Here is a 15,805-nt window from a genome sequence, read left to right on the forward strand (position 1 = left end):
TGCTTTCCTTTGTGGAATTTTACAGGCAGACAACATGGCTAAATTCTGTTATACTATAAAACTTTCTTTGCTTTTCAGGCTTTGAACTTTTATTTGCATTTCTTTTTTTATTTATTTATTTTTTGAGACAGGGTCTCAATCTGTTGCTCAGGCTAGAGTGCCATGGCATCAGCCAGCTCACAGCAACCTCAAACTCCTGGGATCAGGCAATCATTCTGCCTCAGCCTCCTGAGTAGCTGGGATTGCAGGCATGTACCACCATGCCTGAATTTTTTTTTTTTTTTTTTCCCAAACCAACAGCTCTTTTATTGCACCATCAAAATTACAAATACATCTTAGTAATCATGTGGTGTCTTCATGTGGCTGGACAACTCTTAGATCTTATTCATCAGCCTGCTGAACTGTTCCTTTTTCAGAGACATAGATACCATCCAAAAATTTTCTGATATCCTTGTTTTTAACTGTTGTGGCCTGCTGAATCAATGCAGCCGAATTTGAAACAAGCTCAATGTCATTTCCTTCGAGGATCAATTCATCTTTCTGTGCTTGAGATACTGAACAAGCAACACCTGGCCTCATCCGAACCCTGCAGATGTATTTTTCACCTAAGAAATTTCGTATTTCAACAAGAGACCCATTCTTCTGGATAACAACATTGATGGGGAAGTGAGCATACACAGACCTCATCTTGTAACGGAAACCCAGTGTGACACCCTTGATCATGTTCTGTACATGACTACAAATAGTGCGAACAGTAGCCAGTTCCTTTCTATTTCCCCACCATTTGTCAACCCGGAGCCTCTTCTTTTTCTTTCCAAGGAGACTAAGTTCTACATTGATGTGATTGAAGTCCCTCCGCAGGGTTCCTCTGGGACCCTTCACGATAACTGTACGTCCCTTAAGAGTGATGTCCACATTTTCTGGAATGTCGACAGTCTGATTGCTGAGAATGGTCTTCATTCTCGCGGGAGATATGGCAAAGAGACAGCATCTGTCGTCATCACGTTCTTGTATCCCCCTGAATTTTTTTATATGTATGTTTTTTAGTTGTCCTGCTAATTTCTTTCTATTTTTTTTTTATTTTTATTTTTTTTAAAGCCAGTCAAATTTAGCAGTGGGGGGTTGAATACCAACTTTAGTGACACTAATGTGAATAAGTTCTGATAACCCACTACCATTGGACCAGCCTATTTTTTTTTTTAGTAGAGACAGGGTCTCGCTCTTGCTGAGGCTGGTCTCAAACTCCTGAGCTCAAACGATCTGCCCACCTCAGCCTCCCAGAGGGCTAGGATTATAGGCGTGAGCCACTACACCTGGCCTACATTTCTATAATACACACAACTTGCTACTTTTTAATACAAAAATCATATAGTAGTCCCCCTTATTCACTGGGGATACATCTGAAGACCTCCAGTGGATACCAGAAATCGGTGGATAGCACCAAACTCTATATATTTCTTATATATACAATGTTTTTCCCTATGTGCACATAGCTATGGTAAAGTTTAATATGTAAATTAGGTAACAACTAAAAATAAAATAGAACAATTATAATATACTGTAATAAATGTTATGTGAATGTGTTCTCTCTCAAAACATTAATAAAAATAACTACCACAGTTGACCGCAGGTAACTGAAACCGTGGATATAGGGGACTACTGCATATGCTCATTTAAAAAATCAAAATACAAAAATATAAAGTAAAAAGAGTGATTTTAAGTGGTCTTCTTCAAGAAGGGGCAAAAACACCATCATGAAAGGTCAGGACTTATGTCTCAGGTCCAGGGTCACAGGACTTGGGTTCTTTGGAGGCTTCTGAAATTTGCTCTGCAGGAAAACTCTCGACACACACAGGCCTTCTTTTTTATTCACCGTCTCTCGAAACACATATTCATTCACCACTTCCTCATAACCTGTGTCCATAAAGAGCTGAGCCAGGAATTCTGTAAGACAAGCAGGTCAACAATGCTCAAAGTTGTAACAACATCACCTTCGCTTTGCAGTAGTAAGGAGGAAGGGTAGAGGGCCTAGATTAATTTTTTTTTTTTAAATGAAAACTTCAATGTTAAAAATTTTCTTTCTTTCTCTCTCTCTCCTTTAATAGATTTTAGGGGGTACAAGTATATACATGTGTGTATATATTATATAGTGGTGAAGTCTGGGCCTTTGGTGTACCCACCATCCAAGAAGTATACGCCGTAATTTTCATCCCTTCCTGGCTCCCAGCCTCCCCTCCCTACTTTTGAGCCTCCAACGTTCATTATATCACTCTGTGTATCCTTGTGTAGCCATAGTTTAGCTCCCATTTATAAGTGAGAACATGTGGCATTGGTTTTTCTGTTCTGGAGTTAATTCACTTAGGATAATGGCCTCTAGTTCCATGCAAGTTGCAAAAAAAGACATTATTTCATTCTTTTTTTAGTGCTAAAATTTAAAGAAGGTTTTGTTTTGGGAACTAATACATTCCTACTTCTCACCTTACACCCAAATAGAAATCTCCAGTTAAACAATTTAATCAGAAAGAAGTAAAGGACAATCTGGTGTACTCATCCTGCCCTATCATCAGTTCTCAAATACAAAAGCCTGAGTAAAAAGAAACAAAATTCTAAATTCATACAAGATTTGAGAGTGGAAAAAAATCACCTGATAGTGATATACTTTCAGGTAAATTTAACTCAAATAATACACCACTACACGTTAAATAAAATAAGTAGAATAAATGACTATGTAGAAACAGGACTCTTACTAAAAGCATCACTCCAAAGAATGTGCTATGAAGCACTTTGCAGATATCAATGCATCTTCTCAACTATTTATAATTGGTTTAGTCAGATTTTATGAATCAGAAACATTAAAATACCTTTTCAATTTTCACCTCACATTTTAATGATTTTACAGTTTTTTAATGGTAATCACTCATTTTTAGTTTCATTTTAGTATCTAGAAGAATATTTCATTTTAAGAAATAAAAATGATTGTAAAAACAGAGCTTAAGAAGGTAATTATCTGGCCGGGCGCGGTGGCTCACGCCTGTAATCCTAGCACTCTGGGAGGCCGAGGCGGGCGGATCGCTTGAGGTCAGGAGTTCGAAACCAGCCTGAGCAAGAGCGAGACCTCGTCTCTACTATAAATAGAAAGAAATTAATTGGCCAACTAACATATATAGAAAAAAAATAAAAAATAAAGTTAGTGTTAAAAAAAAAAAAAAAAGAAGGTAATTATCTTTGATCACAGGTAATAGCATAGAAAAAAAAAAGAAGGTAATTATGTCATGGTCCAGATTATTAGGTAGACTTGAAACTAACGTTCAAGACACTGGAAGAAAATGTTTATTTTCTTACCAAAAATGACTATTTAAAATACCACTTTATAGCAAATTTGTATAAAAACAGATCCAATTAAGTCTATAGAAAAAAGTATCTTGCTTTTGTGCTGTAGGAAAGTAATATCAAGGCATTATACTGTCCTATTTGCTTTATTTTTAACTGGATAAAGAGCAGTTCCTGACTTACCCTCCATCTTTTTTTGAGCACAGTTCCTGGCAAGGCATCCATGTGGCATGTCAAAGCCTGTCTATCAACCTAGGTTAACTATGTGGCAGGCACTGTCACCAGAGAAGGCTTGTGAACTCTCCACGGGCAGGGGCCATGTCTGTGCCTGGCCAGGTGCTACATAAGTGGCGTCAGCTTGTTCAAGGGGCCTGTGGATCTGTGCTAAGTGTAGTCGCAAGCCCTCCCCAACCAGCATTGCAGTGATAATGCAATCAAACAAACAGAAACAAAGAATAGAACATCTTAAAGCTAGATTCCATTCATCTTACCATCAGTAAAAAAATACGATCTGGTTCCATCTTGTCTAACATAAAAGTTTTCTCCAAGTTTGCTGCCAGCTTTAAACCTAAGCATGGCATGATCATATAGCCCATAGTCACGAAATAAGACGCTTTTGCCTGGTTTTAATACCTATGAAACAAAAGCAGGTTGCACGTCAACGCTGGAGAACCCAGTCAAATAAAATAAAATCTGATCAAGTTAGGAATTAAAATAACTTAGATTTGTGATGATTATGAAAGGGGTCAGACTGACATATTCATAATATGAAGGAAAAAGGGCCTGCTAGTCAAAGGGACAGGAAGACTTGGCAGGGCCCTTACTATTGGAGACACTTCTTGAGCACCTACCTCCAAGAGCACTCTGGAATGTCCAGTGTCATACAATTAAAATGTTAAAGACAATAAACGAAACAGTCTTATCCTCATCCCCACTTTCTCCCATATGTTATTAGCCTCATCTCCTAGTATTCAATTGTCTCTTTAAAAAAACAGGATGTCATTTTGGCTTTTTACTGATTTGGGCTGGTATTCCTCATTCTGAGTGCCAGCTCTGGTTTCACTGTGCTACAATAATGTATAGCTCAATCAATGTGCTAATAACTGGATACATGCCTAGCACTTGACAGCTTACCAGACATTTTCTCACTGTATTTTCACTCAATTCTAGGAGGAAGGAGTGTGATTATTATCCTTACATGAAACGGGGAAACTGACATTTGAAAAATTTAAGTGATCTGCCCATGATCACATATTAGCTATTAAGTCAGGGGAGTCAGGACCAGGACTCACACTTAGTTCTAAAGGTCTCATACTGGAGAATCAGAGATTTTTGTTAGTCATGGGAGGGTTAGGTAGGTAGTATCACTCCATTCACACTAAAAATAAGAAAAGAAAGGCTCAGTTGGGCATGGTGGCTTGTGCCTGTAATCCCAGCTACTCAGGATTGCTTGAGCCCAGGAGTTTGAGGCTGCAGTGGGCTATGATTGAGCCACTGCACTCCAGCCTGGGTGACAGAGTGAGGCTCATCTCCTAAAAAACAAAACAAATAAACAAACAACCCCTCCTTAAAACAAACAAACAAAAAATCAGAACAGATAGTGAGGCTCAGAAGGGAGGGAGAGGGGTAACCCACTGTGCTGGAATTCTTGATATGAAGAGTGAATCCTCAGGCCAGAGTGCAATAGTTTAGGGAAGGAGATTGTCAGGACCAAGTGGTGAGTCCCAAAAGAAAGCTTTTCAGAGATACGATGTCAGAGAATAGGTGTCTCAAAAATTAGAAGGCAAGATTCACAGGGTGTATGCACAACTGCCCCCATCTTACAAAGCAAACAGCCATATGCTTTTCAGAATGAAAACGGGTAGACATTGTGACACTTGCTTTTTGTGTGAAAATTCTTTCAAACTATATAACACTACCAAATGAGAAGGAACTTCAAAAGGGGCATTATTAAATCATTTTATTTTTTTTTGAAACAGGGTCTCAATCTGTTGCCCAGGCTGGAGTGCAGTGGACAATTATAGCTTACGGTAACCTCATACTGGGACTACAGTTGTGTACTACCATACCTGGCTAATTTTTCTATTTTTTTTTTGTAGAGATGGGGTCTCACTATGTTGCTCAGGCTGTCTTGAATTCCTGGCCTTTAGCAATCCTCCTGCCTCAGCCACTCAAAGTGCTGGGATTACAGGTGTAAGCCACCATGCCTGGCCATGTTGCTCTTTTCTTGTGTGTTAAAATATATATATATATGTGTATATATATATATATATATAATTTACCATTTTAACCATTTTAAGTATGTAGTTCTGTGAAATTAAGTACATTCATCTTAAGCTTTTACAACTCTTTTATATTTTCTGATATTTTATGCACATGTAAGTTTTGTTTTCTTTCTTTCTTATCCTTAAATATTTTCTTTTTCTTGTATGTTTTGAGCTGACTAGCACTCCCAGTAGAATGCTGAAGAGAAGTTCTGATGGTGGGCAATCTTGTCCTCATAAAGCTCTGGATAGTCTTTCTTCCACTCCTCCCTAATACCTGAAACTCTTCATTAGTGAAATCACTAGTATCCACCACCTCTTCTGGATGTTCCCTTCACATTCTTAGTGCTCACAGAAACCTGACTGTACCCTGAGGACACTGTTTCCCTGACAACCTCTCAAGTCATGGCTGTGTTTTCTCCTATTACCCTTGTACCACAGGACCTGGTAACAGGGCTAGTGTTCTCCTCACTCCTCATTGCTATTTTCTGTGCATTTTCCTTTCCCCTTTCTAAACCCCTAACTCTGAATCTCCTGTCATCACACTACATTACCCTCTATCCCTTATTGTCACTGCTATCAGTTCCAGGGTTACTTTCCTCCATGAAGCCCATGACTCGAGTAGTTGAACCTTGGAAGCTTTCTAGAACACGCACCCTTGCACTTTAGTGCCCCAGAAGAGCTGCATGTTCACCATCAGCCACTTGTCTTTGTTCCCAAGATTGCTTACACCAGTTGTGCTTGGATTGATTGATTGATATATTTTTTTGAGACAGTCTCACCTTGTTGTCTAGGCTAGAGTGAGTGGTGCCATGGCATTGGCCTAGCTCACAGCAACCTCAATCTCTTGGGCTTAAGCATCCTTCTGCCTCAGCCTCTCAAGTAGCTGAGACTACAGGCATGCACCACCATGCCTGGCTAATTTTTTTTTCTATATACATTAGTTGGCCAATTAATTTCTTTCTATTTTTAGTAGAGATGGGGTCTCGCTCTTGCTCAGGCTGGTTTCGAACTCCTGACCTTGAGCCATCCTCCCACCTCGGCCTCCCAGAGTGCTAGAATTACAGGCGTGAGCCACCGCGCCCTGCCTGTTTTTTAAGTTCTTGCTTCACTTTTTTTTTTCTTTTTTTGAGACAGAGTCTTGCTCTATTGCCCCAGTTAGAGTATAGTGGTGTCATCATAGCTCACTGCAACATCAAACTCTGGTGTTTAAGCAATCTTCCTGCCTCAGCCTCCTGAGTAGTTGGAACTACAGGCATTCACCACCACGCCTGGCTAAATTTTTTTCTATTTTGGTAGAGATTGGGTTTTGCTCTTGCTAAGGCTGGTCTTGAACTCCTGATCTCAAGTGATCCTCACACCTTGGCCTCCCAGAGAGCTAGGATTACAGGCATGAGCCATGGTGCCTGGCCTTTGCTCCGCTTTTAAAGAAACCAAAACTCTATTATGTGGGTGGCTTATGTAAGAAAGATGATCAACGGTCTTATACTTAAAGACAAGACCTTAGCCCCACATCAAAAGATTGATGAACAAATATTTATAGATTATTAAGTTATAATAATATGTTTTAAGTTAAGTACCATTTTGAGTGATATCTTGATTTAGATGACTTTTTTAAATTAACCAATACTGCTACCAGTTGTTTATATAGGTCGGAGAGCTTCCATTGCAGCACTCATACATGATCTTATCTGCATCTCATAACCACCTTGTGTGTGAGAGACACTTCCATTTTACAGACAAGGAAGCTGAGGCTCAGAGATGGAAGGTGAGGTGGCTTATCTTCAATCACATGACTAATGAGTAAAGCTTTTACTTCCTGAGTGCTAGAGCAGCCTCCTGGTGGCCATGGCAGTTTGGGTCTCCCCAGTCTATTCACAATTATGATGGTAGTAACAATAATAATGGCTGGCTTTTAAAGAGCACTTACCATGTTCTAGGCATTGTGCTAAGCACTTTATACCTATCTCATTTAATCTACCCCAATCCTAGCATCTGAGAATTATTACCTCAACATTTTACTGGTAAAGAAACTGAGGCTCAGAGAGGTAAAGGAACTTGCCTAAGTGGTGAAGCCAGGCTTTAAAACTAGGCACTCTGACTCCCTGCTACTCAGGAGGCTGAGGTAGGAGGACTGCTCGGACTCAGGAGTTTGAGGTTGTGGTGAGCTATGTGATTGCACCACTGTACTCTATCCTGGACAACTGAGCAAGACCCTGTCTAAAAAGGAGTCACAGAACAACCCACCACCCTAAAATATGGAGAGAGACAGGTGTCCTCAGGGAGATACAGGACCCAGCCCATGTGCCCTTGACCACTAAACCATATTTCCTCTCATCTTACAGCAGGGCTCCTCGGATCCCAGGTAAATGCAAAATCATCCTTGCTCCAGGGCTGGCCAACCTTTCTGAAGAGCAGCAATAGCACTGTCACAAATCAGAATTTAGGGTGGATGTTATGCCAGAGAACTCCTTTCTACATACTGACTACAAAGCTTACCTAATGAGAATGGAGAGACTATGTGTACCTAGGCAACAGTACATGAGCCTCAGAGGAAAGGTGAGCAAGAAATTAGGATTCTCCAACCCTTAAGCGCAGGCCCCGAACTACTGACCTTGTAAACATTTTGTAGGACAAGGTGCATTTTATCAGGGTGAACAGCTGAAAGCACAAATATCAACAAGACAACATCCACGGACTCTGGTGGAATATGATCTAGCAGGTCATCTTTAGTCAGATCACACTGGAATACCTTGCATCTTTCTGTGTTATACAAAGGATTTTGCTAGAGAGGGGAAAAAACACAAATGAATTTTAACACAACCACTATGCTGATACATATAGAAAAATATAGCATCCTATTTAATATTTCCATTTGTGTACTGCTGCATAAAAATGAGCAATCACTTTGTTACTGGATAAAACTGAATACTAAGTCATTTGCATATAAAGCATGTAATATTCAATATCACTACAAGGGGCAATATTTCATTTTAGTAATCACTTTTAACAAAGGATAGAATATAGCCTATTACATATCCAAAACTGAACATTTTAGAAGCATATATTTCCAGAGGGATGATAGTCCAAAACTGCCCTCTGCTTCCTTAATCCTTCTTTAAATCATCCACTACAAAACTATAGGCTGTGAGAATACCTGCAAACTCTCCTTACTGAGATGCTCCCATCAACCTCACTAGCATGGAAAATTAAGAAAGAAAAATAAAAAATTAAAAGAAAAAAAAAAAGAGATGCTCCCACAGTTCTACTGGGGTGTATTTTTCCTTGATGCAGCAAGCTAAATAAACTTAATCTTTTTTGACTGTGTGTTCCTAGAACATTTTAGTTGGTAGGCTTCAACATATGTGTAAGTGTATTATGAATAAAAATATTAAATATCTTCATGTAAATGAGGACCTGAAATAAATATAGTTTGTGGGAATTTTTTTTTTTTTTTGAGACAGATTCTTGCTCTGTTACCCAGGCTAGAGTTCCATGGCATCAACCTAGCTCACAGCAACCTCAAACTCCTGGGCTCAACCAATTCTCCTGACTCAGTCTCCTGAGTGGCTGGGACCACAGGCATGTGCCACCACACCTGGCTAATTTTTTTTCTATATATTTTTAGTTGTCCAGCTAATTTCTTTCTATTTTTAGTAGAGACGGGGTCTTGCTCTTGCTCAGGCTGGTCTGGAACTCCTAACCTTGAGCCATCCTTCCACCTTGGCCTTCCCAGAGTGCTCCGATTACAGGCATGAGCCACCACCCTTGCCTGGGTGGGAAAATTAACACTGACAAGATGTCAATTCTACCCATAATTTCACTTATAAATCCAATGTAATCTCAAATGAATCCCAATAGTTTTCCAGAAACTTGAAAAGGTGAATCTAATTCTTCAGGAAGTAAAAATCTTTAGGAATAGCCAAGTCAATTTTTAAATAAAAGGAAGAACAACAGAAGAATGAAGGAGGAAGTACACTACTAGACATCAAAACATATTATAAAATGTAGTAATACAACAATGTGATTTGAGAATGGGGACATATAGATCACTGAATAGAGTCCTCAACACTCACCTGTGTATACTACACACACACACACACACACACACACACAGGAATTTAGTATTTTCCATAAGATAAAGGTGACAATTAGATTAAAAGGTAGATAATAAAGGTGGCAATTATCAATGAGAAAAAATTAATTTCTCATTCAATTTATTGTGTTCAGACAACTGGCTACCCATTTGAATTAAAGGATAATTGGCTACTCATATGCATTAAAGGACTCCCAATTTCAGCCAAGAGATGTATATAAAAGTGGAAAGACACAGCTCCCATCCTTAACAAGAAAAAACAGAACAGAAAGTAAAGTAATAACTTTTCTGTGAACCTAGAAGAACAGAGGTCAAGCCTGGGCAACAAGTGAGACTCCTTCTCTACCAAAAATAAAAAAACTTAGTCAGGTGTAGTGGTGCCTGCCTGTAGTCCCAGCTACTCAGGTGGCTGAGGTGGGAGGACTACTTGAGTTCAAGGTGTGGTGAGTTATTATTGCACCACTGTACTCCATCCTGGCTGACAGAGCAAGACCCTGTCTCAAAGAAAAAAAAGAAAAAAACAACAGAAAAAAAAGAAAAAAACAACAAAAAAAACAACGCACCGCCATCCTAAAATTTGGAAAAAGACAGGCACTCTTAGGGAGACACAGGATCCAAGCACTTGCTTACCTGAGGCCAAAGCCTCCAGAGTGGAAAGATAAAACTAGAAAGTTGACAGATGGTTGGAGACCAAGTATGGCCATTAGACTTCACAGGGATGTTCCCACCCCTCTGCAGGTATTTCCACCAGAAATATCACCCAGGCCCTCACACAGAGGATGGTGCTCTTTCCAGTGTGGGCCTTTCTCTTCTCCTTTAAGGAAGAAAAGGCTGAATCTAGAGGGGAGAGATTAGCTGAGGCCTGTAGCCTAAGGGCACTGGTGGAATACCACTGCAGCTAGGAGAAAGGAACTGTTCTGCCCAGACTTAGTCCTTATCTGCAGGGAGAACAGCCTCAAGATCATAGCAGAGGACACTGGTGAATAACTCCTGCAGCTGGGGGAGAAACGCAGGAGAAAAGCTTTATTCTTGGAGATAGAAACACTTGTGAAGGCCACACCCTTGAGACACAGGCCCACCGTACAGTTCGAAAATGGAGAAGCAGAACAGTAGAGAACAATCCCCTCCCCGAGACACTCCACCAACCAGTGTCCAACAACAGTAATGCAGCTGGGAGAGCTGCAACAGACTGACCCTTTTGGGGACACACCACAAAGAGAAGACCCCAAACCAAAAAGGGAGACAAAAACAAAGTCCAAGAGGAGTTTGAAGTCTCTGGTACCACAGCAATGACAAACCTCACAGATAACTGTAGCAACAACAGACTTCAAACACAGTGCAACTCCTGACTACATTATTACAAATCTCTATTACCTCAGTATCAACTGCCCTGTTTCAACCAAAAAATGCAAGGTATACCAAAAGGCAAGAAAAAATACATCTGAAGAGAAAAAGCAATAATCATCAGAGCCAGACTCAAATATGACACAGATGTTGGAACTAAAAGTTAGGGTATTTAAAATAACTATGATTAAGGCTGGGCCCAGCGCTCATGCCTGTAATCCTAGCACTCTGGGAGGACGAGGTGGGCGGATTGTTTGAGCTCAGGAGTTCAAGACCAGCCTGAGCAAGAGTGAGACTCCGTCTCTACTAAAAATAGAAAGAAATTAGCTGGACAACTAAAAATATATAGAAAAAATTAGCCAGGCATAGTGGCGCATGCCTGTAGTCCCAGCTACTTGGGAGGCTGAGGCAGTAGGGTTGCTTGAGCCCAGGAGCTGGAGGTTGCTGTGAGTTAGGCTGATGCCACGGCACTCTAGCCCGGGCAACAGAGTGAGACTCTGTCTCAAAAAAAAAAAAAAAAAATGTATAGGTGATTGTGTCTACATCCTAGGAGTAAAGAACTCCTAAACAAGATATAAAACATAAGCACCTCAAAGGGAAAAGATTAATATATTTGACATGATAATTTAAATCCCATGAAAGAGAAGAGGTACCATAAAACAATGCTGAATGAACTGGAAGAAATGTTTGCAATGTATATATCAGAATATTCAAATATATTCTGAAAATAAGAAAGGAAATGACAAACCAATAGAAAAATGGACAAAGGTCATAAAGGGACAATTCCTACTATAATATAAGCTTCACATGGGCAAGGATTTTTGTCTGTTCACTGCTTACCCCTAGTTCTTAGGATAGTGACTGACACACATTAAGCTCTCAATAAACATGTGGAATAAAGGAACTCACAGGTAACTAACACTATTTACCTATTATAAGTTAGTTTAACCTCGCTGGTAATTTGGAAAAAAACAAATTAAAATATGGAGACATTATTTTCTGCCCATAAAATTAGTAAATATTAATATAAAAAAGACTAGTATCAAATATTGAGGAAATAGAGAAAAAGGTACCTTTATATTATTGGTGAAATTATAAATTGATACGATCTTTTTAGAAGGAAACTTGACATTATCTATTAAAATTTAATAGATAAATTAAATTTTATTTTCTTCTTCCAAGGAATTCTACTTCTTCCATTACTCATCACAGAAAAATGTGCACATACTGTTTTGGGAAGTACGTGTACGATGCTGGTCACATTAACCCTATTTGTAAGAGCAAAGAATTAGAAGTGATTCAAATGAATATCAACAGGGCAATTGTTAAAGTATGGTATATTCATTCTATGGAACACTATAGCAGGTAAATAAAATCTACATGTGCTAAAATAAAAAACTAAGATACACTAATGCTAAGAAAGTTATAGTAAGTGTGATACCACTATAATTTAAAAAAAGTTCTAATGAATGCTAAAATTGTGAAAAGCTAATGGGGAATTAGATATTTGCATGTTGCCAGAAGTGTCCCCCACATATTTGTTAATGGCAAAAGGGAAACATTTTTTACAACAGGGGACTTAGGCAGTTACTACCTTAACCCTATGGTCAAAATTAATATCATTTATAGTGAGATCACTGGACAGTATTGCCTCCTGTCAGGATGTAATATGCAAGATACAACATCACCTATTAAAGTATTTTTGACAAAAATATTTTGCCTGACTTAAATTTAACTTCTAATTTACAAGAAATACAAAAAGATAGAGGAATAAGCTAAATAATAACATAAAGAAACAATCTGATCTCTGTAGAAGTATGTTCTGTGTCTACAGAAAAAAAAAAAAAAAAAGAAACAATCTGATCAATCTGAAACATGGGACTTTATGATAGAAAATTGCCTTGATCTCTCCAAGAACTCACTGTAAATGAGGAAAAAGGTAAAGGGTAGAGCAGGAGTATTTTAGGTTAAGGAGATTTAAAGGATGCAATGGAAGAGTTAAGAGGTAGCCCTTGATTGGATTAAAAATAGTAATAAAAGACACCTGGAACTATTTGGGGACCTCTAAATCTGGAATGGGAATGAATGACCTTAGGGGATTAGTTATTTTTGTTAGATATGACAAGCTTATTACGGTCATATAGAAAAAGGCCCTCTTTTTTGGAGATGTGTGTAGACACATTTAGGAGTGAAATGTCTTTATGTTTGTAATTTACTTTAAAATAGTTCAGCAAAAAGTCTATAAAGCAAAAGGTGTTAAGCATATGGGTGGTGTTATGGTATTTTTTCCTACTTTTCTTGAATAAACCTGTTTCTATATGTACTGTATAGGTAGGTGAACAGGAAAACTATATTCATGGTGATCACAGCTGGTTAGCTCCAGGGAAGACTGGAATTGGGCAAACGGGTGTAGAGGGCAGGTCAAACAGAAACACAGCAGAATATATAGATGGTGCACCAACCTTTACATATTCAACTGCTCTTGGAGAAAAATCACAGGCATAAGCAAAGATATTCACATCTTCTTCTAAAAGTGGAAATAAACAGTTTCCAACCCCACAGCCAGCTTCAAGCACTATCAACTTTTGATCTTCAAACTAGAGAAAGAGAACCCAAAGTTACAGTATATTATATTTGCATAATGAAGAAACAAACCAAACTCATGGCTAACTGAATAGGCTCTGGAGTTAAACTGCCTACACTCAAATCCCAGCTCCTTCCCTGCCCCTGATTTCTATTCTTGGGCGAATCACTAAAATAGCTTTGTCTCAATTTCACCTGCAAATGGGGGTAATACCGGTACGAATACTTACACTTCACAGAGTTATTATATTAGAAGGCTTAAATGAGAAAACACATGCAAAGTTCTTAAAAAAAAGGGCCATAGTAAATAGTTCACTAACATTAACGATTATTATTATTTTGAATCTGTCACTGAAGCCATTCAGTATGAATTTATTTATTTATTTATTTTTACTTAAGAGACAGAGACTCACACCGTGTTGCCCTGGCTGTAATGCAGTGGCTAATCACAGGTGCAATCATCACACACTACAGCCACAAATTCCTGGGCTCAAGCAATCCTCCTGCCTCAGCCTTCAGAGTAGCTGGGACTATAGTCCCAAGCCACTGAACCTGGCTCTTGAATTTAATATTTACTGTTTACAACTTTCAGATTAGCATTAAAGAGGTAAAAAGTGCCCCAATAACATTCTCTTTCCTATGTATTAAACCAGAAACTGCTAAAAACTACTTGAGACCCAACAGTACATTTCTCTGCTAAGGTGCAAAGCATTTTGACAGGCTTCATAAATTCTCTAGTTCATACGCCATGCGAATGCAATAAAGCATCCCCCTCTACACATTTTAAAGGAAGAACAATTCAGATAAAGTAGAATATTAGCTTACCTCCCTACATGATCTTAGCTCCTCAAATTCTCTGGTGGTCCAGTGTCTATCTTTGAAGAAATTAGTGCTATTTCTTTTGTAAAAAAGGTCCCAGTTCTTCTGAGCCTCTTTTTCCAACTTTTGTTGTTTAAAATCAGACACCAAAGCTTGATCTCTTTTCAGTTTCTCCTCTTCTTCATAGCTTAGAGTCCTTGCCTGCAGCCCTTTTCTTTGCAAAGAAGCCATCTCATAAATGGAAGGTAATTCATTTAACACTGCTAAAGAGTCTCCATCCCTAAATAATCTGAGGAATCCATACTGACACTGCAGACACAGGGTTTTCTCTGATACGTTTCCTCAGGTGGATTTCACGCCTCAGATAGCACAGGGTGCTTCTAAAGAAAAAGAATGAGATTCTGTTTAGTGGTTCTAGATCAGTTCAGCACACTGAGTTAGCAGTTCTACAACAGTTAAGACGCTGGGTTCAATTCACCAAACATTTACCAGATGCTGACCCTAAGAAAAATCCTGCCTGTTAATGCGAGGAGAGGTCACAAAGACAACAAGTCACAGTCCCTACCTTCAGAGGTTATATTCAGTGCTCAGGATTGTCTCATGCATCTAACCATGCATTCAAACCCAAATGAGCCAACTATTACAATAAATCGGTTTAGTTTAGGAAAGATAAAAAGGACCCTTCCACGAACTGACTGAGAAACCCTGAGGAGAAAATACTCATCAATTTCCGGGGTCCCTGAAAGGGGTGACTTAAAAACCACAACAGCGGCCCGAACTGGAAGCTGTAGTCAATTGCCAGACAGAAGTGGGGTCATTGTTTCCCAAGGGCAGGAGCTCTGTTTTTTCAGGGGATATGTCACTGAACCTGAGCGGCCTCAGTTTCTGAGCGCACTCACAAGAGGCTGTCGCACGAACCAGAAAAGGCGTCGCTTTCCCAGGGACTGAAGCCCTCGCACCGCCATCACCGCGCGAAGTGGAGGAAAAGAGCTGGTAGGCGCGAGGCTAAGGTCCCTAGGATCCACCTCTCTCAGCACACTCGGGATAAACTAGGCTGCACAGGCCCCTAGGGCCCGCAGAGGGCAGCCCATGTTGGCTATCAGACCTGCGTTAACCTAGTCAGCCACGCTCTGGGCTCACCGTCATCAGTTTCTGAATTCATCTCTAGGGGTAGGGCCGGGCGTACTCACCCCGTAGCTGGGCCCAGGCCTAGGAGGCAGAATTTGGAAGCAGCTGGGGACAAAGCCTGAAACTGGACAAGCCAGGCATAAAGACCTCGAATTGGGATTCTCCCGGAGGAATTCTTTTGCCATGGTACCGCCCCCGCCACTTCCGCTAGGAACCCGGAAGTTCCTCCCCGACGCCGGAA

The 15,805-nt window shown here is 39.7% G+C and overlaps 1 protein-coding gene and 1 pseudogene across 1 annotated transcript; both read right to left on the reverse strand.

The window, feature by feature from the left end:
* Positions 1-253: 253 nt before the first annotated feature.
* LOC105872732 (large ribosomal subunit protein uL6 pseudogene) lies at positions 254-1,023 on the reverse strand (annotated as a pseudogene).
* Positions 1,024-1,187: 164 nt separating this feature from the next.
* On the reverse strand, positions 1,188-15,805 carry METTL6 (methyltransferase 6, tRNA N3-cytidine). The gene is made up of 6 exons (XM_076005446.1): positions 15,627-15,805; positions 14,443-14,816; positions 13,497-13,631; positions 8,209-8,379; positions 3,822-3,963; positions 1,188-1,944 (listed from the first exon to the last, which is right to left on the reverse strand). The coding sequence occupies exons 2-6, from the start codon at positions 14,665-14,667 to the stop codon at positions 1,763-1,765; spliced, it is 855 nt and encodes a 284-aa protein (XP_075861561.1). The 5' UTR covers positions 14,668-14,816; positions 15,627-15,805; the 3' UTR covers positions 1,188-1,762.

Source organism: Microcebus murinus, chromosome 1 (assembly GCF_040939455.1).
Source record: "Microcebus murinus isolate Inina chromosome 1, M.murinus_Inina_mat1.0, whole genome shotgun sequence".
Classification (NCBI taxonomy): domain Eukaryota; kingdom Metazoa; phylum Chordata; class Mammalia; order Primates; family Cheirogaleidae; genus Microcebus; species Microcebus murinus.

Bases quoted from the DNA above. Each gene is read 5' to 3' on its own strand.
- METTL6 (XM_076005446.1), bottom strand. From the start codon at position 14,667: ATGGCTTCTTTGCAAAGAAAAGGGCTGCAGGCAAGGACTCTAAGCTAT. The intron at 13,632-14,442 runs GTAAGCTAATAT...CTCTTTCTCTAG, and splicing joins AGCTAAGATCATGTAGGGAG to TTTGAAGATCAAAAGTTGAT. The intron at 1,945-3,821 runs GTAAGATGAATG...CTTGTCTTACAG, and splicing joins ATCGTATTTTTTTACTGATG to AATTCCTGGCTCAGCTCTTT.